Source organism: Engystomops pustulosus, chromosome 2 (assembly GCF_040894005.1).
Source record: "Engystomops pustulosus chromosome 2, aEngPut4.maternal, whole genome shotgun sequence".
In the NCBI taxonomy this organism is placed as follows: domain Eukaryota; kingdom Metazoa; phylum Chordata; class Amphibia; order Anura; family Leptodactylidae; genus Engystomops; species Engystomops pustulosus.
The window spans coordinates 33,609,054-33,633,758 of NC_092412.1; the positions used below are offsets into that span (position 1 = coordinate 33,609,054).

The 24,705-nt window shown below is 42.7% G+C and overlaps 1 protein-coding gene across 3 annotated transcripts in view; it reads left to right on the forward strand.

Annotated features, from left to right (window-relative positions):
• Positions 1 to 24,705, forward strand: part of DYNC2H1 (dynein cytoplasmic 2 heavy chain 1) — a 219,162-nt gene that overhangs the window by 43,744 nt on the left and 150,713 nt on the right. For 2 of the 3 annotated variants that reach the window (XM_072134207.1, XM_072134209.1), the window contains exons 39-63: positions 588 to 795; positions 905 to 1,034; positions 3,461 to 3,616; positions 4,674 to 4,933; positions 5,019 to 5,265; positions 5,623 to 5,774; positions 6,542 to 6,686; positions 7,042 to 7,144; positions 8,835 to 8,993; positions 9,088 to 9,218; positions 9,302 to 9,550; positions 10,694 to 10,802; positions 11,562 to 11,675; positions 12,220 to 12,362; positions 12,565 to 12,640; positions 12,710 to 12,864; positions 14,476 to 14,613; positions 17,390 to 17,503; positions 18,251 to 18,411; positions 18,852 to 18,975; positions 19,054 to 19,175; positions 20,371 to 20,457; positions 22,514 to 22,640; positions 23,716 to 23,857; positions 24,414 to 24,523. In XM_072134207.1, the coding sequence (XP_071990308.1) occupies positions 588 to 795; positions 905 to 1,034; positions 3,461 to 3,616; positions 4,674 to 4,933; positions 5,019 to 5,265; positions 5,623 to 5,774; positions 6,542 to 6,686; positions 7,042 to 7,144; positions 8,835 to 8,993; positions 9,088 to 9,218; positions 9,302 to 9,550; positions 10,694 to 10,802; positions 11,562 to 11,675; positions 12,220 to 12,362; positions 12,565 to 12,640; positions 12,710 to 12,864; positions 14,476 to 14,613; positions 17,390 to 17,503; positions 18,251 to 18,411; positions 18,852 to 18,975; positions 19,054 to 19,175; positions 20,371 to 20,457; positions 22,514 to 22,640; positions 23,716 to 23,857; positions 24,414 to 24,523 (3,662 nt within the window). The remainder of the gene's footprint in view (positions 1 to 587; positions 796 to 904; positions 1,035 to 3,460; positions 3,617 to 4,673; positions 4,934 to 5,018; positions 5,266 to 5,622; positions 5,775 to 6,541; positions 6,687 to 7,041; positions 7,145 to 8,834; positions 8,994 to 9,087; positions 9,219 to 9,301; positions 9,551 to 10,693; positions 10,803 to 11,561; positions 11,676 to 12,219; positions 12,363 to 12,564; positions 12,641 to 12,709; positions 12,865 to 14,475; positions 14,614 to 17,389; positions 17,504 to 18,250; positions 18,412 to 18,851; positions 18,976 to 19,053; positions 19,176 to 20,370; positions 20,458 to 22,513; positions 22,641 to 23,715; positions 23,858 to 24,413; positions 24,524 to 24,705) is intronic. The other variant, XM_072134208.1, reaches the window with a different exon arrangement.

Genomic DNA, 24,705 nt, shown 5'->3' on the forward strand with positions numbered 1-24,705 from the left:
ACACACTACCTGCCGTGCTGTATGTGTCTTCCAGGCTGCTCTGCAGATATTATCACTCTCAGTACAGGGAAGTATAAGAAAGTAGCTGCTGACATGCAGGAGAAGGAGGAAGACCGAGCACATCCTGCTGTGCTGATCCTTCCCCTTCTTCTCACTGTAGCCTTGCAGGATTGTGGATGATACTAGATTATTTATTAAACTAAGCAGCTGCAGGGGGATATAGACTGTGTGTGTGGGAACAGGATAGACAGACTGCACAGAGGACAGAGAAGCTGCTCCATGTAATTACTGAGCAGAGACGTGAGCTAGCACATTGTATAGCCACGCACCTTCACCACCTGCAGTCCCTGGAGTCAATGGCCTGCTATTCTCTCCTCTTTTACTCTACCGATCCTTCTTGGCAACCAGAGCGTAGGGCTAAAGGGAGAGGGGCTGAGACAGGCAGAAAGCAAAGCATTAGCAGGCAAACAGCTGCAATAAGTTAATGAATGTATTTTGGGAAAAAATTTCATTTTCAGCTATTACAGCTATGGAAAATATTTTTTTTTATAAACATTACAGCAACTCTTTTATATCTGTGTACTTAGAAATCAACTCCTGGATCATTTGTGACGGTGACATCGACCCTGAATGGATTGAATCCCTAAACTCTGTCCTGGATGACAACCGCCTCCTCACCATGCCCAGCGGGGAGAGGATTCAGTTTGGCCCCAATGTAAATTTTGTGTTTGAAACTCACGACCTGAGCAGCGCTTCCCCGGCCACCATCTCCAGGATGGGAATGATATTCCTAAGGTAAATACATTGTTTCCCCCATAGGGCCTAGTTATGTTCATCCATTTCCATGCAGTCTTATCTTTACTGAAGTAACTGCGTTTTTTTTTTTTTAAATCCTTCTGAAAAGTGATGAAAACACCGACCTGAACTCTCTGATCCGTTCATGGCTTCGGGGACAGCCGGAAACACACAGGCATAATTTGGAGAACTGGATCGGAGACTATTTTGAGAAAGCTTTAAATTGGGTTCTTAAACAGGTACATTACCAAGAAATATGTGCGCGCATTCGTTTTATGTCTTTTCTGGGTCATTGACAGTATATTAGACACCTGCCGGCGGTGGGGAGTGTGAAATACTGTAGTGCTCCTCGCTGCCGGCTGAATGAAATAGTTTGTGTTTCGCAGCTACTATGCAAGTGCAAGGAATAAGTAGATCTTCAAGTCATAATATTGTAATGAAATGAGCAAGTCTTTCCTGCCGAGGCTAATTCTACTAGGTGTATCGCCGGTGCAGCGCTCCTCTCGTAAGGCTTTCGACAAAAAGAGGCAATGGCTGAATATTTTAAAGTACTGATCAAAATGAAATTGGCCGTGGGTGAAAGTCTTCAGCGCTTGTAATGACACTTCTCACCTGAAGCCAGAGTGCTAGCATGTTAAATACTCGCACGGATGACTGATATAAATGTGTCTCCCTCTGGATATATGGCAGGTTATTATAGCATCAGGCCGGCTGCTAGTGTGTAGCACAGGTAAGGAGTCATTTCTGAGTTTCTGTTCATTTGCTGAGGATTTGGAGGGTGGATTGAGGTCATAGCCTGTGCTGTCTGCGGTCATAAAGAATGAGGCTATATTCAGGCCCGTACCGTAGCGGGCAACGGCAGTGCACGGGGAGAGGAGGAGGAGGTGAGCGCAGCTCACCCCCGCCCCTCTCCATAGAGATACATGGCGCACGGCGGCGTATTACGGGAAAAGATAGGACAGGTCCTATCTTTTTCCCGGGTACGGAGCGGTACGGTGCCGTGCGCCCATTGCTGTCTATGGAGGACGTATATCGGCCGTATATACGTCCTCCATACAGTAGTGTGAATGTAGCCTTAGTTTGATTAACAAGTAGGTCATTTTAACTTTGGATTATATGGGTTTTTCCATGTTTAATTAATATCCCCTATTCACAGACAATCTAATCGGTGGGGGTCTAATTGCTGAGAACCGAGCAGCAGGACTTGAGCTTGGTTTGCTGTCCTCTTAATCAATGGGGTCCCAGCAGTCAGACTCCCACTGATAAGTTTGGAATTTGTGTCAAGTGAAATGGTTAAAAGAGGTTGTACAAAAGAAAAAAAATTATATTGTTTGTTAAAGTAACACAATTTCCTAATATACTTTCCATCTATGAATCAATTCAGACCATGACTAAAACGTGATAAATGTCGAAACGTATGGGTCACACACCTCACGATTTTGGCTGTTTTATTATCGTAATAAAGAACTCAATGGGGCTCATTTACTAAGGGTCCGAATCGCACACTTTCGTCGGGTTTCCCAACGATTTGCGATGAATTGCCCTGGGATTTTGGCGCACACGATCGGATTGTGGCGCAGTTTTTTCACGGATTCGGAAAAAACGCAGAATTTAAAAAAGAATTTGTGTTGCAAGCTCAGCACTCACATGCATCGGGGCGAAGAAGGTGATCTCCGGCGGACCTCAGCACAGCAGCGACACCTGCTGGATATCGGGCGCACGGACCTTAGTTAATACCGGCAGGACGCGAATCCACGTCGGACAACGCGTCACAGGATCGCGACTGGACCGGGTAAGTAAATGTGCCCCAATATTTTATCACCGCACCTGAGGACTTGCCTTGTTGTGCTGTAAGCACATGGAATGTTTGTGCAGTTTTCCAATAAACTTTCTGTATCAATTCCTTGTGTTATTTTTTAGACCTCTGTGGATGTAGGCGGTCCTTGGAGCACGGCTCATTATATTCCTGGTCATGTGATGTCACACAGGTGCACAGCTCGTTATAGCACACAGCTCTGATTAGTTTCTGTGATACAACGAGCCGTGTGCATGTGTGACATCACATGACCAAGGATATAATGAGTTATTCTCCTGTGGGATATCACATGACCAAGGATATAACGAGCCATGCACCTATGTAACATTAAATGACCAGGTATATAATGAGCTGTGCACCTGTGTGACATCACATGACCAGGGATATAACGACCTGTCAACCTGTGTGACATCACATGACCAGCGACATAACGAGCCGTGTACCTACGTGACATCACATGACCAGGGATATTGTAAGCCCCGCACCTGTGTGACATCACATGACCTGGGATATTACAAGCCGTGCACCTCTGTGACATCACGTGACCAGGGATATGATGGGCCGTGCACCTGTGTGACATCACATGACCAGGGATATTATAAGCCGTGCACCTCTGTGACATCACTTGACCAGGGACTGATTTCTATCCATCGGAAGTAAACAATGATACTAGTGAGGAATGGGTACAGAAATTAAATTGTAAATTCATAATTGCATAAAAATGTCAATTATTTGCTAAAGGCGGACATCCCCTTTTAAACATGACATGAAGGAATGAAATGTCCGGTTGAGTCTGTTAATGGCACAAGGTAAACGTATAACTCTCCCATTTCTATCTTCTCTACATAGAATGACTTTGTGGTGGAAACCAGTCTTATTGGGACAGTTATGAACGGTCTGTCTCACCTTCATGGTTGTGTTGATCGGAGTCAGTTCATTATCAGTCTGATACGAGGCCTGGGAGGGAATCTCAACATGAAGTCCAGGAGTGACTTTGCCAAAGAGGTAACTAACAGATTAATACATTGTGAGTAGATGGCAGCAAGGAGAGAAGGGGATGCTCTGCTATGTATAGTATTTTGTTTCTATGGGTTAGACCCATTAATAATGATAACCTATACATGGGATAGGCAGATCACTAAGGTACCAAACTCTGTGTAGCTGCAACCCAAGTCACATTAAAGTGAATGATCTCATCAGTGGGGGTCAGACAGTAGGTGTTCTCCTTATGGAGAGATAGCCCATAAGGCCACCTTAAATGCATGTGGAGACTTAAAACATAGATGCTCCACTAGGCAATTCTGGGAAGTATCCAAATATGTTTCCAAGGTGTTAAATGGAAAACAATGCCTCCTTTTGCTACCATGAAAGGCAGCCCCCTTAAAGGGGATATCCGGGTATAAAAGTTGCTTATGGGCGTGCTGGGGCCATTTAAAAATAATAAACTCGTACTTACCTCCTCCGGCACCGCTGATATTCAGCGCCGCCGTCTGTTTGATCCGTGCCCCTGTTTGTTTACAGGGCCACAGAAGCCGCGCACAGGGAGCTTCCGGTCCGCGATGTGGCCGGCTCCTCCCATCCGTCCCTATCTGTCAGCATTGTAAGCGCTGGGAGATCGTGTCGGATGGGAGCTTCCGGCCGGACCTGTGCACCCCTGTAAACAAACTGGCGCACAGATGAGACGGACCGCGGGACATCAAAGGCACCGGAGGAGGTAAGTACACTTTGTTATTTTTAAATAGCCCTCCCCAACCCAGCCCTAAGTAAATTTTTATACCCGGATAACACCAAGTATGGCCTACAAGAAGTCTAAAAACATGATGTGGGATTAAGCCAAACTAGCATATGTATTCCATAAGGAACAGACTCCTAACTGATGGCACTGTTTTGACCTGGTCGGGTCTTCTCAGTACAGCATAGGGAACTGGATTGGCTGGGTGAGACCTGCTTTGTAGATAGGTTCACAATAAAATTAGCTGGTAAACCCCTTTTATTATATACATAAATCCTACATGTAAAAATACCCCAAAATTCATCAATCATGTGTTAAAACTTCCTCTAGGTTTTCAGCTGGGCTCGAGAATCCCCACCTGATCCCCGCAAACCACTGGATACCTATTACGACAATAAAGCTGGTCGCCTGATGTCCTATAACTTTGAGAAGCCAGAAAATTTGACCATTGAAGACTTCAGGAATACCCAGGCCCTTCCAGTTATCAGGACTCCTGACATCCAGAGAGGATTGGACTATTTCAGACCATGGCTGGGATCTGACACAAGGCAGCCCTTTATACTAGTGGGACCTGAAGGGTGTGGAAAGGGGTAAGACTTTCTCCAATATCATAGCTTACAGGCTGCTTGTGGCAGTGGCGAGTACTTCCACACAACCCTATTGCTGTACTTTCAGGATGTTGCTCCGCTACGCATTTTCCCAGCTCCGATCTACGCACATCGCTACGATTCATTGCAGCGCACAGACTACATCCCGCCATGTTCTGCAGAAGCTATCACAGACCTGCCTGGTTATCAGCACTAACACAGGCCGAGTGTACAGACCCAAAGACTGCGAGAGGCTGGTTCTGTACTTGAAAGATATCAACCTACCCAAACCAGACAAATGGGGCACCAACACACTGGTAGCTTTTCTACAGCAGGTAAGACATGGATAAGTTTCACTTAGATTCTAGTTGAGATTATTATGTGAATGGGAATCAGATGTATGAAAACTGGTCCAATCCTTGAAATATTAGTGCGTGTACCGATCATCGCTACCACATGGACTTGAAATAAATTTAAGGCTACATTTACACAACCGCTGGGGGCCGTATATATGGCTGCAAGCTTGCGGCCATTTATATGTCCCCCACAGGCTGGCAATGGGCGCACGGGAGGTACGGTGTGATTGTAGCCTTAGAGTAAGTCATAATGTTGACGGCTATTCCTCCTGACCTTGTTTAAGTGTCTATACAGTTTACTTGCTGATAGTTTTTGTATTTCTTATTCTTTCCAAGGTTCTAACTTATCACGGCTTTTATGATGATAACTTGGAATGGGTTGGACTAGAAAACATTCAGATTGTGGCGTCCATGTCCGCTGGTGGCACCATTGGTCGACATAAGCTGACAACCAGATTCACCTCTGTGGTTCGGATATGTGCGGTTGAGTGAGTATTCATTTTGAGCACTGGTACAAGTAATAGGGGGCACGGACACAATGTACTCCCACCAGATCAAATGGCTTGTTTCCAAAATCAAATAAAGAGGAAACAAAAACCAAAATGTAGAAAGCATAAAATAACACTTTATTAGATCAAATCAAACAAATCCATTTAAAAAGGCAACATACACAGAAAAGGCCAAAGCAACTAAATATACAGAATAAATAGATCACGGTAACCTGTATATAAGTGTTGAAAGAAAAGGGGTTTTCCCACAGATCTTGAAAACAAGGGGTCCGATGGGGTCCCAGGTACCTTGGTCGGACCCCTTGTTGCTCCGTCAGAGTAATGAAGCAGACAGCCGTGCATGACCGTTCTACTCCATAAATCTCTATGGAGCTGACGGAAATTGCCGCGCTGCACTCACCAATCTCTGTCAGCCCCATAGAGATTAATGGAGCAGAACGGTAATGCACGGCTGTCTGCTCCATTAATCTGATGGAGCAACAAGAGGTCCAACTCGTTTTTGTGATCTGTGGGGGTCTCAGCACTTAGACCCCCACTGATCAGCAAGTTAGGCCCTATCCCGTTTTATTCATAAGAAAACCCCTTTAAAGTATTTGCTTACAAGCAAGTATTGCACATTACCCAGAGGAATGGCATAGTACAAGGGGCACATATACAGGCATATACACAACAAAGGTGGACTCCACCTGACACGTGTTTCTCCTTGCTAAATTTTTTTTACATTTTCTTTTTAACTCTTTGTACAGCTATCCTGAACGAGACCAACTACAAACCATTTGTAGCTCATATTTAGAGCCAGTTCTTCATCAGAATCTGAAGAAACATCCCATTTGGGGGTCTGTACCTACAATCCATCAGTTAGCAGGGTCAATGGTTCAAGTGTATGAACAGGTAACTATACTATTTATCTGTCAATTCTATTTCATCCTGACATTTGTCTTAACAGGTTTTCAGCATCCTCCATCATCTTTTATGATGCTTTTTTGTTCCTTATAACTTATGTTTGGTTTGCCAGTCATCTTCTAAAATGTTTTTGACATCCATGAAGAGTTGTTGCTGCTCCCTTATACTTTTGGCCGGGGAGCCTCATCTGGGCAGCTTCATCACTCTTCCAAATCTTCTGCTAAATATTACTAATATACTACTGATTGTATTATTTTATGTTGCAAATACCTCCTCCCACCACTTTAAATGGCAAGTGATAAAGAAGGATTAAAGAAGATTCATTTTCCCATTTTCGCTTTAGGTTCGGATGAAGTTTTCGGTTGATGATCATAGTCATTATCTCTTTACTCCGTGTATCCTTACACAATGGATTCTCGGGCTGTTCAGATACAACTTGAGTGGAGGTAGGATTTTTTTTTATTGTGTGTGTGTGTGTGTCTGTGTATGTTTAAAGGAATACTCCAGTCACCACTGATTCATTAACCCCTTAATGCTCACTTACGGATATATCGGTCAGTGAGCCCTCTTTATACAGACGTGGGGTTTGCTGCATATTGCGGTTGGTGCATGCACTGATCATGGATGTTATCCCATTGATTGCCGCAGCCAAAGACGTCCGCGGCTATAGAAACCGTCTTGATTGAGATGACCACTTCCTGCGATGGCCTCGGGTCTGACGAAGCTGCATGGCTTCTGAAGATGTATTATTCAAGGAATTAGCTTTGACTGGAGAGTTCCGCTAAGGCGCATTCACACATTGCGTTAACACGCAGGTTTTCAAATTTATCACAACAGCTGAGGAGAGATTTGCCTAATTACATGGCTGTCAACATTGCATTTACAAAAAGCATTCATTAACATCATGTAAACGCATGTGTTTGGTAATGCTGTGTTAACGCATGCATTTTGTTAATGCAGTGTTGACAACAATTAGCCATATCTCCTCTTCTCAGCTGTTGGCATGTGCTAATGCCACGTATGAATGTGCTCTTTGATGTATGATGCATCTACACATACATTTGTATGTATGATGCATTTGCTACTGGAAAATATGTACACGTGGCATGTTATTTCATTTCTTGGTAAAGAAGCCTAAATATTCATAGCAAATCTTTATAATATCTGAGGATTTCCTGATAATTCATAGACTGTAAGCTCACTCCTATTGTTCCATATGACTGTGTATACTCTGTAATGTAATATAGTTGTATATGTCCCCTATGATTTGTAAAGTGCTACGGAATCTGATGGCGCCATATAAATAAAGATTATTATTATTATTATTTTTATTATTATTATTATGATAAAGTGATTCATATCACCTGCTGCACCTTATCCTGGAAGCCATCACTAGTTGGCGATCTATTCCAGAAATGAAAAAGAAACCTGCCAAACACATGGTAAACATGCAACAATGCATGCGTTTTCAGTCCGATAAAAACACACTAAGAATGGTCCAAGAACGCACCGTGTGACAGCACCCTAACATTTACAAGAGAAGCCGTAATTTCAGATGAAATACTATTAAGGACCCATCCATGGGTTGATAAGTAGGGGGTGCAAAACCCTGCAACTGCAGCTGCACTCTGTATATAGTGTAATGATCGTGCTTCACCTGTGCAATGTGCATGGTGCACATTGCTCATTTCAATTCAGTGGGCTTTCAGCTATTAGGGTCCAGAAACGGAGGATGAGTTTAGAATTCCCTAATGGTGTATATGGAATATCTTTTTATATATAAAACTGGACAGCCCTTTTAACTGATAATAAATCCTAAAAGTAATTTTTATTATCTTCAGGGATACTGTAATCTTCACTAAAATAAAGTGCAATTAATATATTGTCCTGGTGGACTAAATTGCTAGGCCAGGCCAGTGTTAGTAAGGTGCAAGTATTAGCATGTTTCTATATATTGTTATGGCTCTGCTTGTACCATCATGTGTATTATTTTCTCTGTGGTTTTCTTATTTCCTCCTCTTTTTTCCTTGCTCTAACCTTCTGTCTCTCTATACACGGTAAGTCCTTTGCTCTTCCTATCTATTACAGTCCGTGTGTTCCTGTTCCAGCTCTAAACTCCATTCTCTTACTCCTAAGGATCCTCACAAGACAATGTTCTGGAGATTGTGGCCTATGAAGCTCGGAGATTGTTCCGAGACAGGATTGTGACCTCTAAGGAGCTCAACGTCTTTGATAATATTCTGATATCAGTTCTGCAAGGTGACTGGGGATCTGATGTATTGGACCACATGGCAGGTGGGGATTATTCTGGTCTTTTAGACTTATGAAGAGTGAGTGTGGATTTATGAAAATGTATATATTGTAAATATTGGAATTTATTTTTCTTCAGACTTGTTCTATGTGACATGGGGAGCTCTGCATGAAGCAGGATCAGTTCTGGCCCCGGGACAGGCCTTACCCCCTCATGGACGGCACCTCGGAAAGTTAAACTCTGCAGACTTTAAAGATGTCATAAAGAAGGTAAGTTAATGTAAAATTTGAACGTAAGGAGCAGATGTCTCCTGATGTGACTGTTAAAGTAAATACTGTTTTTTTTTTTCCAGGGTATGATTCAGTTCAGCCGCGATAATCGAGAGTTGGATATTCTCCTGTTCCATGAAGTTCTGGATTTTATGTCTCGAGTGGATCGTGTGCTGAGCTTCCCAGGTGGATCACTACTTCTGGCAGGCCGGAGCGGTGTCGGTCGTAGAACTGTCACTTCTCTCGTCAGCCATATGCATGGGGCGGCGCTCTTCACCCCCAAGATCTCCAGAGGTTATGAGCTGAAACAGTTCAAGAACGACCTAAAGCAGGTACTGACATCTTTGTCTTATGGCATCTTAACACTTAGTAAAACTCACAAAAACTCCCACTATGTTCATAACCAATATGAAGGAGTTTTCCTGGAGTTTCTGTGGGGCGGTCTTCAGCACTGATGGCTGGACTGGTGGTGATGGTGGCCTTCAAATGGCCACATCTATTCCACGTATGTCACAAGTATCATCCTGAGGAGGCCACTAACTAACTGAAGACTGGAGGGGAGCGGGAGCTAGGTTAGTATACAGGCGGTCCCCTACTTAAGAACAATTATAAAATATACAGTTCCGACTTGCATACAAATTCAACTTCAGAACAAACCTTACAGAAACTATCTTGTATGTAACCCCAGGACAGCCTGTACTGTCTTTTTTGACACCTCTGCCCCAGCTCCCTATTGACCTCTATTGTGGCCGAGTGAAAGGGGCCTTAGAGGTCATGTAACTCCAGATCATTTCCAAATGCTGCAGATTTTAGTATAAGCACTTCATGTAGATTATGTAAACTAATATGATACCATATGCATGTTTATATATGAATTTCCCCCCCAGATTGTGTTTTTTTTGGATTTGGTTTTGATAACAAAATGACTTCTAACCTGTTACAGATATAGATTTTTTTTTTTTCTTTACAGCAAAGATGGAATTTTCTCTCCTGCACCATTGGATGCTAAAGCTATCCTGAAACTATGATAACAAGGCTCTCTACTGTCAGATGGGTGGTCCTGGGCTGGAGCAGACATTCTGGCTCCACCCACCTGACAGGCACAAGCCAAAAATAGGGACCATGATTGCCTAGGAATGGCGGGGACTATAGAAAAAACTCTGTGGAACGTTTCACATTCTATGGAGCATAACCCTATGTACATGTATCATCCATCATGGTTTTATACTGTACATTACGCCGCTCATTACTGAATCTCTTATATGTGCAGTGCGCTCTCCTCCATACTGGCAGCTGGTTTAACATATTTTTAACTTGCTATGTTTTGGCACATATGACTATACAAAGTGACACTCGCTGTGAGCCCTTCGGCCAGAGCAGTTGTGGCTGCTGACTTTGGGCTTTTAGTCTTACACATGATTGTGTCATTGTCATCTCTGTGATGGTGATGTAACCAGAGTTGTCCTTATCTTCAGGTCATGCAGATGGCGGGCATAGATGGACAGCAAGTAGTCCTGCTCCTTGAGGATCATCAGTTCGTCCATCCAACATTTCTGGAGATGATCAATAGTCTTCTATCATCAGGTACCGTCATCCCATTCCCACTGTTATCCGTCAGGAGCTTCACCCAGAGCATCTAGTCCCATTTACAGTAGTTTACGGTTTATTTCTATTAATCTGGATTACAGACCTCAGAATAACAGGGTACGTTCCCTGAAGTTCTGAATGAAAGGGAGAGGCCAGAAGTGGCTGAAGTTTACATGTGCTTCAGATTTTGTTAATCAGATTTATGCAAATTAACAGGAAAATTATGTATTTCAGTGGAAAAAAATTGGTATGCTGTAAATTTTTTCAGATTTTCAGATATTTTAAGTTGTATAAAGAAGTAGAATTAAAAACGTAAAAATGCAGCTAAGGTAATCAATACCCTGTTCATTTGCACTGAATATGGACTGGTAGTAAATCTTATGAGGATTTAGATATGGAATCTGTGTCTTTTTGTCATATCCTGACACTGTGACCAGTTTGTGTCTTGCTTTAGCCTGAGGACATCTGGTCTCCCATATCCTTCTCTCAGTTCTGTGTTGTGAATAGATGTATTACATTACAGTACATGGCATCCTGCAGGAAGTTGGTGAAGGCTTCTTAGTAATGTGCATGCATAACCTTCTTAAAGGGATTATATAGATAGAAATAAAAGTTTTGCAATTGTTGTAAAAGGAACACAGAAGAATTCAACACATCCTTGGAGCGATGATGCATGTAATACTCCACATGACCACTGATTAGTACAATAGGCAACCAATTTATATCACATTTAGTTTTCCTCTTCTCTATCTGTAGGCGAGGTGCCTGGCTTATACACCATGGAGGAGCTGGAGCCGCTGTTGTCACCGCTAAAGGACCAGGCGTCTGAAGATGGATTTACAGGACCGCTGTTTACGTATTTTACCTTTAGTATGTACCTTTATCTCTCTAATTAATCCTCTCGGCATCTTGTGCTGTCACATCATGAATCCATCATGATAAACCGGGGACACTTGCTCATAGATCCAGGCATCATGACTGTGATCATCTTCTTATACTTGTCATCTATGGCCTCCTTCCTTCTAAAATCAACCTTTAAAATTGTGCAAAGGAGTCAGAATGGCTCTGGGGATGCTGCTAAGGCCTTTCTGTGCTGCAGCTTTACACTTCCTTCCCTTCCACTGTGCTTAGGGAGCAGCGGGGAGACAGTGTAACAGCCTGTGAAGCTGCAGTATGGAGATTCTCTGGAAACACCCCCTTAGACACATTAGCATAATTTAAAAAATTAATCTTAGTAGGAAGGAGGCCACAAGTAACCAATAAAAGAAGATAACCACAGTCACAGTGCCTGGAGCTAAGTGTCTCTGGTTTATCATGATGGATTTTGATGGTAATTTCCTTTTAATGTTGATGATCGTCACTGTCAAAAAAATACCCTTTCTGTCAATTACTAATCACTGTTGTCCCATTTCAGGAGTACTGCAGAACCTGCACATTGTCCTCATCATGGACTGTACCAATACAAATTTCACTATAAACTGTGAAAGTAATCCAGCCTTATACAAGAAGTGTTCAGTCCAGTGGATGGAGGGCTGGTCTGACAGGAGCATGAAGAAGGTAGGATTCCTTCTGGCTCTTTAAGGTGAAGTTCACATGCGTTTTTCTAACCAATGGAACAGTGGCCACTTCTTCTATTTATAAAATTCGATTCTTATCTCCAGCCGACTGGATCCACTTCTGTTTTTGGCTTTAGGAAAACTCATTAACAACTGTAATTTATTCCCTCCTTAAAATCTTGTTTTGGTGTATTATTATTCAGATTCCCAAGATGTTATTTTCTGACACTACAAGGGAAGAGAAGAGCCAGCGCTCAGAATACAGGAAGTCTTCACCAGGTAGATAGCTAACCTTGTTTCTATAAAAGAGACCGCATGTATGCAGTATTAATTTGCCTCTATTCATAGGAGAGTCTGAATTTTATAAGTCTTTCTTGACGATTCATGAGTCCTGCAAAGCGTACGGGGCCACTCCAAGACGATACATGACCTTCCTTCAAGTGTACGGCTCTCTGTTCAGCAATAAGAAAGCTGAGCTCACCAACAAGCAGAAGCATTTACAGGTACTGTGTGGGATGCTGGGATTAACATTCATGGTCTATATGCAGGATAAGCCCTCAATGTCTAATTTGGGGCATGAAGCACCGTGGAGATGTGACTGTAGTTTTGGCTTCCAGCTACTAAACGGAGCAAGAAGTCAACTGTTTATGATTTTGTGGGGTTTGCCACAGCCTCTGGATGGATATTTCTGCCAGGGCTTAAAGCTAATGATACCATTGCGTACAGACCATTGGGGACTATGACAATAAATTTTCCTAAATGGGACAAGGAAAACCTTACCAAGGATGACTTTCAGAAAGCCTAATGACATGATGTTGGATTAAAACCAAACCAGTAACAAGTGTAGACAGCGCTGTTGCGTCTCTCCAGTACAATGTAGGGAACTGGTTTGGCTGAGTGAGAGGCTATTGAGTCGGGGCATACTCTCCTTATGGAGAGTTTGCCACTTAAGGCTGCCTTATAGGCGTGTGGAGACTTTGGTGGTCCTCTAGAGGATTCTAGGAAATATGCAAATAAGTTCCAATCTAGGAAAACCTTTTTGCATATTTCTCAGAATTCCCTAGTGGAGCATTAATGGCTATAAGTCATCACATGCCTGCAAGGCGACCTTGATGGCAAACTCTTTGAAGGACAACCCTAATCAAAAGTCTCTCAATCGGCTAATCCAGTTCCCTACACTGTACTGAAGAGACACAACCACATTGAAACAGCGCTGGGAATCTGTTCTTTCTGGAATAGATATACTGGTTTGGCTTTAATCCCACATCATATCATTAGGCTTCCTGAAAGTCATGCTCAATGGTCAGGGAGCTGCATTACAAGAGGTGTGGTTTTCCTTGTCCTATCTAGGAAAACTTATTTACATATTTCCAAGAATCCTCCAGTATAGCATCAATAGCTACAAGTCTCCACTCACCTGCAAGCCGGCCTTAATTGGCAAAGTCTTACTCCCTGACCATAAAGACCATTGAAAGGTTGTCCATATTGTGCATTGATGTGATATTATGGCCCTTAGCGTAGCATCCCAGGTGGGGACATATTGGTCTGATATATCATGGCTTGTGCGCTAGTTTGTTTGATGTACTAGGCATAAAAGGTCATCAATTTAACTTTTTGCTCAGTGAGACACTTTTTTAGAAAGTCGGTAGGGCAACGAAGCCCTGGGCAGCCAAGTATACAATGACCTGTACCAAAAAAACTTAGTTGAACTCCACTTTATGTTGGACCTGACGTAGATTTTAGTTCAGGATTGCTGTGCTGGAGTTACTAAGAGTTAGGAAACTTTTATTAATTCCATAATTGTGGAGTAATGGTTCATCCTGGTGCACCAGTCTTTATATATCGGCCCCATTGACTATGTCTTTATTCCTTTATGGGTACATTACAGCCAGCATCATGGGGAGAATCCTCTCTAGCCACTGCAAACAAGAATCTAAACCAAAATGTTGTAACACACCACGTGAATAAGATGTTCCTGTGACCGATTTGTAATTTTTCCACGTGTCCACATTTGTTGATTTTTCTCCTTTATATTGTCTTTTGTTTGGTGGTTGCTTTTCTTGGATTGCCGCATAGTATTTTGTGCATTTTCATGATCTCTTTTTTTTGCTTAGGCTGGAGTATCAAAGCTCAATGAAGCAAAGTCTCTAGTAGATGAGCTGAAGAGGAAAGCCGGAGAACAGAGCTTACTGCTGAAAACCAAACAGGCCGAGGCTGATGCAGCTCTCCAAGAGATAACCACGTCCATGCAGGTAATATCCCCATGAAATGAGACAGTTTCTTCTAGTACGAGAAAGTACATTTGTTTCACACAATCGGGTAAAAACCATAAAAGGGTAAAATGGCATCTACGAAAATGACTGCACCTTGTGGAACGACTCCTGCAAAGCAACTTGTATTACATTTTGTTGTAACATGAAGGTATATATTAAGTCCTTAATTTATCCATAGAAGTAACTAGAAAGGTAGAGAGAATGTAAATGCATAATTCTAGGAAGACTTATTTGAAGAAGATTATATATGCATTATATATGTCAAATCTACATCACCGGCATAAGGCCTTAGGCACTGACAAACCTTCTGTGGAAAATCACCAAAGTCAGGAATAAAGATGGGAAAAGCCACGGGTCAATAAAACCCATAAAAAAATGAGATTTATCTAGCACTTCCTCCCACATGGGTCACAATAGAGTAACTAACTGCTAGGTTATGTAGGTCTCTGCACACACTTGCCTCCCAAACACAGAGCGTTGAGCCTTAAAGGACATCTATCACCAGATCAAGGATTGTAAACCAAACATACGGACATACTGGTGTGCCCCCCCCCCCCCCTGGCAGGATCTGCTGTTCATTTAGCTTGTTTTTTAAGAAAAATGGGCATTAAAAATTATGCAATTGAACCTGAGGTGCTCTAGGCTCCAGTAACTCCTATGGAGCCTGGAGCCCCTCAGACTCATTTGCATAATTTTAAAAGCCCTATTTTCTTAAAAACTAGGGCATGAAAAGCTTAAAGAACAGCAGATACTGCCTGAGGGGGTGCACACCAGTATGTCAGTGTTCCCGGTTTACAATCCGTGATTCGGTGATAGATGTCCATTAAGGTGCTCTGCCAGTGACCCCAAAGCACTTAAGTCTATTTTGCATATTTCTAAAGATAACTTTAAGTAGCTGGAAAATAAAAACAAGAGTTTATATATAGGAATAGTCCTACATAACATAGCACTTTAAAGAAAATCATTATTAGTTTTGACTTTGTCAAACTGCAAACAGTATTAGGTATTGTCCGTGGAGATCTGTGTAACCATACCTTTGTGTGTGTTGTTAGTGGCAGCAGAACTGAACAACAAAAAAAAACATTTATATTCTCTGATTGTAGCTATTCTTGGATTGTAGCTGGACTGGGAGCCCTCTGGTGCACTGGTTTGTGAGATCACTGAACACAGTTCAGATCCTCCCACTGAGTAACTGCTATAGTATTCAACCAGAAGCTGCTACAGCAGATGGGAGGGACTTTACCGCAGTACTGAGAAGAGATGCCACTCACCAGTGCACCTCAGTGCTAAAGCTTCTGCTACAATCCTGGAAGATAAATCTGTATTTCACATTCCTGTTGCCATTAAGAACACACACATACTGTATAGGTATGATTACACAGATCTTCAGGGTCAGTACCTAACACTGTCTGCAGTCTGTACGGTCAAAATTGCTGATATAATCCTTTCACAGTCCTGTCCACAGTACAGTCCATCCATAGGCGATTTCAGCTGATTTACATTAAAAATGGATGCAGCGGAGAAGTATGGTCTGCTCACTGTAGGCAATGCTCTTATCCACTTCAATGTATCATAGTATATAAGGCTGGAAAAAGACGCAAGTCCATCAAGTCCAACCTTTAAGAATTAAATAAATGTTTTATCCCCATAACCCGTGATATTTTTCTCTCCTGAACATGTACATAGAGTCGGCCATAACAACTTCCTGCAGCAGAGAGCTCCATAGTCTCACTGCTCTTACAGTAAAGAACCTTTGTCTATGTTGATGGTAGAACCTCCTCTCCTCTAGGTGCAGACGATGCCCCCTTGTCCTGGTCACAGGCCTAGGAGCAGGATTAACTGGCAGTTATCTCACATTAATAGATTAAGGGCCACGTATCCCATGGTGGATCTCTATGTTGGTTTTCCTTAAAGGGGTATTCCAGGAATCAGCATAATTCATATACAAATGGGCACTCAAAATATAAGCTAATTTGTAATTAGTTGTTATTTAAAATTTTGCTCCCCTTAGCAAAAATTGCTGGTGACATAGACTGTAATGAAGAATTAAAATGCTACTGGCCCTTTAATCAGTCCGTTAATTTCCTCCGCGCGGTCCGTCGCAGAAAAGAAGATGGCTGCTGGTCACATGTTCACATCACATGTCCTGTACCTGCCTGGGCAGGGTCATGTGATCACCACTACGTTTGGCTGTTGCCGGTTGGTTGCAGTGCATTCAGTATGGTCAGTGTTGTGGTGATGGCAGTTACACATCATTACTATGGTAACAGAGCAAGAAAACCTGTTACATCATCACTGTTAGCAGAGTATAAGAGGGAGGAGGAGTTACTGAGAACTAAAGGATCATGGAACTTGTAGTTTCCAGTGGCAGCCATCTTAGTGATAACTCCACCTACTTTAGAGAGGCCATAAATTTTGTAAATCATAAAATCATATTATTTTAGCTCCGTTTTGTGACTAATGACATTGAGTATTGTTGTATTCATTTATTTACATCATCAAGGGTTTTTGTGTCAGACGTTCATATTCCCGGAATACCCCTTTAAACACTTGATGTAGAACAGTGAATCAGTCGGCTGAACATACTATTATACATACTTTTATATAACTCGAGCATAGGAGGATACTCTTGTGTCCTCATTGTAAGTAGTTGTGATGTTAAAGGACGATTGGTGGCAAAACCTGTCAGGAAGAAGATTCAGGGCAGCAGAAATCTGCTGGAAAAGGAATAAAAAAACCTGCTGTTATTTTACAGAACGCCAGCGATCAGAAGACAGAAATGGAGAAAATAAAACACAGGATAGCTGAGGAGTCTGTTAAGATCGAAGAGAGGAAAAGGAAGATTGATAATGAGCTAAAGGACGTGCAGGTAAAAAGATTCTTGAGTCATGTTCACACATTGTTCTTTTTTTTTTTTTTTTTTTTTCCCCCTTTACCCAATGATTTCAATGGAAGATGGTGCAGTTTTGGATTCTGCATAATGAAAAGATGGGGCATGCAAATTGTGAACCAGCAGCAGAGATTAGTTTGTACTGAACTGTTTGTACTGCATTTCCATCGAGTTTTCCGACTTTTTCGGGGATCGCGCTGCCGGGACAGGGATTTAGAAGGGCCTTGCGTCGCACACGATCAGATTTTGGCGCAATCTTGTGACACAAATCGGGGGGCAGGGGGGGTGTCGGACGATCCGATGGATTCAGACGAACCGCGGGATTTAACTGCAAAATAGTGTTGCGAGCAAGGGACTTGCATGCACCAGGAAGAAGAAGGTGACCTCTGGTGGACCTGAGCGGGGAGCGACACATGCAGGATATCTGGTGCGCAATGTGAATCGCAGCACATCGTCGGACACTCCGGATCGGGGAACGTGCAGGGCCGGGTATACTGAGCTGAAGGAGGCAGAAAGGATGCCCTGCCAGTATAGTCCATGGACACTTTTACCATGTATGCCTGAAGCTTTCCTGGCATATATACACTGAACCTGTCCAATAGACAAGATGTGAATGTAGCCTTACAATTACTTGCAGTGTGTGGTAGTTTATTGCTCAGAATACTCAGGCATATTCAGTTATTATTCAGTTATTAAAGCATTTAATGCTTTAAATGTATGTTTTAGCCCCTGGTGGATGAAGCTAAACAGGCGGTGGGTAACATAAAACCCGAATCTTTGTCTGAGATCCGCTCCTTGCGCATGCCTCCCGACATCATCCGAGACATTTTGGAAGGTGTGCTAAGACTCATGGGGATATTCGATACATCGTGGGTCAGCATGAAAAGGTAAGAAAGCACATGTCCAAGTGATAAGAGTGTAAATTGATGGGGGTCCAGAGTGCTGAGACCCACACAAATCACCAAAACTAAGAAGTGTGTATCTGAATACTATGTATCAGTATATGATATGTCCGTATAGATTATACAGACTTGTATTGCTACAGATTCATCACAGTCTTTGTGACCCAGCTATACATTTGTTACATTATTAGACTAAATTTTCACTAGTTGGCATGGGTTACCCCTAAAAAATTGTAATGTGTTATGGAGCATAGCACCGCTTTTACTCACAAGTCATTGAAAAATATCTACAGTGTCTTACAATTCTTCATTACTGGGACACAAAACATAATGGAAGTTCTGACACATTTTGTAGATCTCTCCAATGTAATTGTGTGCATTACCAATTTTTCTAATGTTAATTGAATTTGATTCTAATTTTTCAGCTTCCTTGCTAAGCGAGGAGTGAGGGAAGAAATTGTAACTTTTGACGTGAGAAACATCACTAAAGAGATACGGGAAAGTGTAGAAGAGCTGCTGGAAAAGAATCACACATCCTTTGAAGCTAAGGTGGGTTGGCGCCTGTCTGGTGTACATACTGTAGAGTAATATGGAATATTATCTTATAACTGTGCTTTCTAACCACAGAATGCAAAAAGGGCCAGCGCTGCTGCAGCTCCTCTTGCCGCCTGGGTGAAGGCGAATGTGCAATACTCTCATGTGCTGGAGAAGATTGAGCCTCTAGAGAAAGAACAGGCCGCTCTGCAGTCGTATGTATTACATCTCCTCTAATGGCTCCAGGGATTGAGCTTTTATATATTCATTTTCAGCAATGTTTCCTTATGATTGGAGGTCTTGCACTTTGTCCATGCTGCAGATGTGACAGGCAACATTGTGCTTAACCAATACCAAAACAGATTGTAGACGGCGCTTTTAGCTGTATGTTCCAAAGGAAGTGGCTATAGTTATATTGTAACTGCGAATGTAACCGTTTCATGGCAAAGGCTTTCTGTTTGAATGTCATAAAGAGGATAGGGGATACCAATTTGATTTGTGAGGGTCCATCTACTGGGACCACCACTGATCATGAGAACTGGGCCCCCAGAGAAAGAGGGCCCCATTCTTACTATAGGGCAGAGCTACATTCAGTTGTATGGTGGTGTCTGACATTTCAGAGCTCAGCACTCTGCTATCTCCTGCGCTCCGGTTCTCAATTTCCGACACTACCTTACAATTGAATGGAACATCAGTGTGTATACTCGTCCTGCCAATCTAACCGTTACTGAGAACAGGATCCCCATTCTCTGGAGCACAGGTGTCCCATTTCCATGATTTGTGGTGGTCCCAGCAGTTGGACCCTCACCAATCAACATGCAATACCCTCTGGTGTGCATAGGGGATAACATAAAAAGTAACCCCTTTAAACTAAATGTTTTTCCCTTTTTTTTCCCCTTTTTTTTTTTAGCAGATGCTTTTATTTGACACCTGAACAACCAAGCAATTTAAAAAATTTTTTTTATTGTTATAGAAGGGGAAAAACTTGGGGGAAAATTGCACATTTTCAATTAAATAAAGATCTCAGTGCCTCTTTTGACAGGACATAGGTACATATATTTATGACCTGTCCTGTGGATGGTTCATGAATATTAAACAAGGGAAAACTCCTTTAACAAACCCTTCTTATGCAAAGCTTGCTGGTCTTGAGTTTTTCGGCTGAAGCTGTGCTCGTCTTACCTGCCTGATAAGTAAATAGACTATTTATGTTGTGCCGTCACCAAACCCAAAGCAATGTCCTGAGAGAGCGGCAGACGCCATTGATCAGCCGATTACCTTGTTATTGGTGGTTCGGCTGGATATCATCGCCTTGTGCTCTCTGCTACTCGTGCCTCATTAATGTTTCTCCATTGTTCAATATGATCCTTCTACTTCAATGAATCCTGATTTGAAATCTTTAAAATATTCCAGTAATTTCCGAAGGATAGAAGAAAGAAAACATAAATTGGAAGAACAACTTAACACCGTGGGCCAGAGGGTGACCGAACTGAAAGAGAAGTAAGTGCTGGGCAAAATAATCACCTTTTCTTAAGTTTATTGAGCGCACACTGATCCCTGGAATAGAATGGCTAATCCATCAGTCAGGCAGAAGTTTGTGCTTTATCTACATTTTGAATTACCGTATATACTCGAGTATAAGCTGACCCGTGTATAAGCCGAGACCCCTAATTTTACCACCAAAAACTGGGAAAAACTATTGACTCGAGCATAAGCCGAGGGTGGGAAATGCATTGGTCACAGACCCCCCCAGTATATGGCCAACCAGCCCCCTATAGTATACAGCCAGCCCAGCCTGCCCCCAGTAGTATACAGCCTGCCCCCAGTAGTATACAGCTTGCCCCCAGTAGTATACAGCTTGCCCCCAGTAGTATACAGCTTGCCCCCAGTAGTATACAGCTTGCCCCCAGTAGTATACAGCCTGCTCACAGTAGTATACAGCTTGCCCCCAGTAGTATACAGCCTGCCCCCAGTAGTATACAGCCTGCCCCCAGTAGTATACAGCCTGCCCCCAGTAGTATACAGCCTGCCCCCAGTAGTATACAGCCTGCCCCCAGTAGTATACAGCCTGCCCCCAGTAGTATACAGCACTGCCCCCAGTAGTATACAGCACTGCCCCCTGTAGTATACAGCACTGCCCCCTGTAGTATACAGCCTGCCCCCAGTAGTATACAGCCTGCCCCCAGTAGTATACAGCCTGCCCCCAGTAGTATACAGCACTGCCCCCAGTAGTATACAGCACTGCCCCCAGTAGTATACAGCCTGCCCCCAGTAGTATACAGCCTGCCCCCAGTAGTATACAGCCTGCCCCCAGTAGTATACAGCCTGCCCCCAGTAGTATACAGCACTGCCCCCAGTAGTATACAGCACTGCCCCCAGTAGTATTCAGCACAGCCCCCAGTAATATACAGCTTGCCCCCAGCATTAAAAAAAAAATAAACTTATATACTCACCCTCCGGTGGCCCCGATGTGCTGCTCCCCCGATGTCCGCGCCGCTCGTCTTCAGGCTTCCGCGCCAGTCTTCTTTCTTCTGCTGGGTGCCGCCATTGCTCTCTCCCGGCCAGCGCTAGTATGACGCGCCGCTGCTGACGTCATACTAGGCGCCGCCCGGGGGAAAGACATGGCGGCGCCCGGCAGAAGAAAGAAGACGGCGCGGAAGCCTGAAGAGAAGCGGCCTGGACATCGGGGGAGCAGCGCTGCACATCGGGGCCACCGGAGGGTGAGTATATAAGTTTATTTTTTTTTAAGTATTTTTTACTCCTTACAGTGACTCGTGTATAAGGCGAGGGGACGTTTTTCAGCACATTATTTGTGCTGAAAAACTCGGCTTATACACAAGTATATACGGTATTTTCATACATAAACTGGGAAGTTAAGTACATTTTTCTTGTTTTCTGCAAAGAGTATTTGCTCTGATTCTTGTTTCTTTATGTTTAACCCCATGATAGGATGTCACTTATTTTCGCAGATTCTTTTTTCTAATCTAGCAGCTTTGTAGGAGTTATGAATGTCATATGTGATCACCACAGGAGATGTAAATGACGGCTTCAATGGTCACTGACTTTAAGGGTATAGTCACACGTACCGCTTTGATATAATTTGGAAGCAGAATCAAAGCGCACAGGGCGTGCCACAGCCCGATAGCATATGCATTTCTATGCAAATGCATGCAATCAGTACCAGCACTAGGTGTCTTGTATTGTTTAAATACAGGACTCTGGTCGCTGGTTACCGATCGCATGTTTGCATAGAAACGCATGTGATCGGGCTATGGTACATGGAAGTATAGATGAGAAGACTCCATCTACAAAGGAACCGGTAATGTAGTCAGCTGCCAGAGGGGAATGGAGATTGCTCTGATGGCAGGCTCAGGCCATGATCAATGTTATTTAGGCTACACTACAAATTTAAAGCATCTATTTACAGCAATTTTGAAAATGATTCATAAGAAAACCCTTACAATCTACTTTTACTCATCTTACCAAAGAACCTAGGATTGCTTACAAATACCTGTAAAGTGACTAGTGTAATTTCATGACAATATGTCTTTTTCAGGTTTCAGATGAGAACAACTGAAGCTGCTAAACTGGAAGCTGAGTTATCGAAAGCTCAAGAGATCATTCAATCTGCAGAATTACTGATAAGTCAGCTGGATGGAGAACACACAAGATGGAACGCACAGGTGAGACACATAGAAAATAAGCAGCAGCCCTAGTTCAACACCTTTAAGGGTGAAGACACACATGGCGTTTTTAGGCCGTTTTTGGGCCGTTTTTAGTTAGTGCGTTTTCAGATCGTTAAAAACGCATGCGTTAAAAAACGCATCCGTTTTTAAAAAACGCATCCGTTTTTTGAAAACGCATGCGTTTTTGTCCGTTTTTCATTGCGCAATTTCGGAAAAACGGACAAAAACGCATGCGTTTTCAAAAAACAGATGCGTTTTTAAAAAACGGATGCGTTTTTTAACGCATGCGTTTTTAGCGATCTAAAAACGCACTTAGTAAAAACGGCCCAAAAACGGCCCAAAAACGCCATGTGTGTCTTCACCCTAAGGCATCACTAGGCTTTATCTTCTACTTCTCCTTATTACATTTTTTCTATAGAGTTATGTTCCGTTGTAAAATCTATGTTCTGCATAAGTATTGTGATCTACTGGCATGACTGTCAGGCCGAGTAATGGACTAACCATAGTATTACAAATGGACGAGGTTACACTACACAGACATGTCCTAGATTGGTGAGCTAAACAATACAAGGATAACTGTGTACAGGAAAATAATAATAGATTAGACTCTGCACAAAATGTTTTTGCATTTAGATTTAAAAGTACCATATATACTCGAGTATAAGCCTACTTTTTCAGCACAAAAAATGTGCTGAAAACCCAAACTCGGCTTATACCTGAGTAAAAAAAATATATCAAAACTCACCTTTCTGGCGTCCCCCGCTACTGGCTATATACTGGGGCAGGGGGGTGACTATATACTGGGGAAGGGTGCTGGCTATATACTCGGGGATATGAGCTGGCAGGCTATATACTATGGGTCAGGGTCCGGCAGGCTGTATACTGGGGAGGCTGTGACCAATGCATTTCCCACCCTCAGCTTATACTCGAGTCAATAGGTTTTCCCAGGTTTTTGTGGTAAAATTAGGGGCCTCGGCTTATAATTGGGTCGGCTTATAATTGGGTCGGCTTATACTCGAGTATATACAGTATTTATAAATGTATCTATTTGTGTTTTAAATGTTTCTTATAGGTGGAAGAAATAACAGAGGAACTGAATACCTTGCCGAAGAGAGCCCAGCTGGCAGCTGCCTTCATCACCTACATCTCTGCAGCCCCGGAGGATCAGCGGAAGGACAGTATAGATCAATGGATGAAATCAGTAGGGCTAGAAAGTAAGTACTCTCTTATTCCACTGCATGTAAATCCACAGAGGATTTTTGAAAAAACCCTCCTTGGTATTTTATCCTGCCATGGATTTTACTAGCTCTGATCCACAAGTAAATCCATTATTCTCCATGTTCTCCATTATAAGAAAAGAAAAATAGAGATTAGTCATATCTTTCACCACACACATGACATCCTGTTGACTATAATGAAGTCTGTTACAGTGGCCGCTCTTATACAGGACTATAAGACTCAGCACGCTACACTATTTTGTCTGGAATTTTTCTATGGCGTCTGTAAGTCAGACGTGAACAGAACCTGACATTGCCATCCATTACAGTGATTGCAGGGACGCAGTATTGCTTGTATTGCCTCTGCAGAACTGATTACCATGGTACACGTTGTCTCGCTCCAGCGTATGGTTATCCCAACAATAGGGGGTGATTAGGAGTAGTTGACCGTTCACAACAAATTGCTGGACATTTAATTTATTGTCTTCTCGGCTTCCAGCTCATTAGCCGCAGATGAAATGTAACACACATTGATTTTCCTATTTTCCCCCAGCTTTCGATTTAAGGAGGTTTTTGTCTACGGAGAGCGAACAACTCATCTGGAAGAGTGAAGGTCTGCCCTCTGATGAGCTGTCAGTGGAGAACGCTCTGGTCATCTTACAGGTAATATGCACTGTTCCTCTGTTATACCTCCTGGAAATGTATAAATCTGTAATTTGGGTTTGAACGGTAAAGGAAATCTACCAGCAGGAATCTACTTACTTAGTTTTCCCAAATATCCCTCATCCCTATAACGTTTTAAATATGTGCTAAAATGTAGCCTCTAATTAGCTATACAGGCGGTC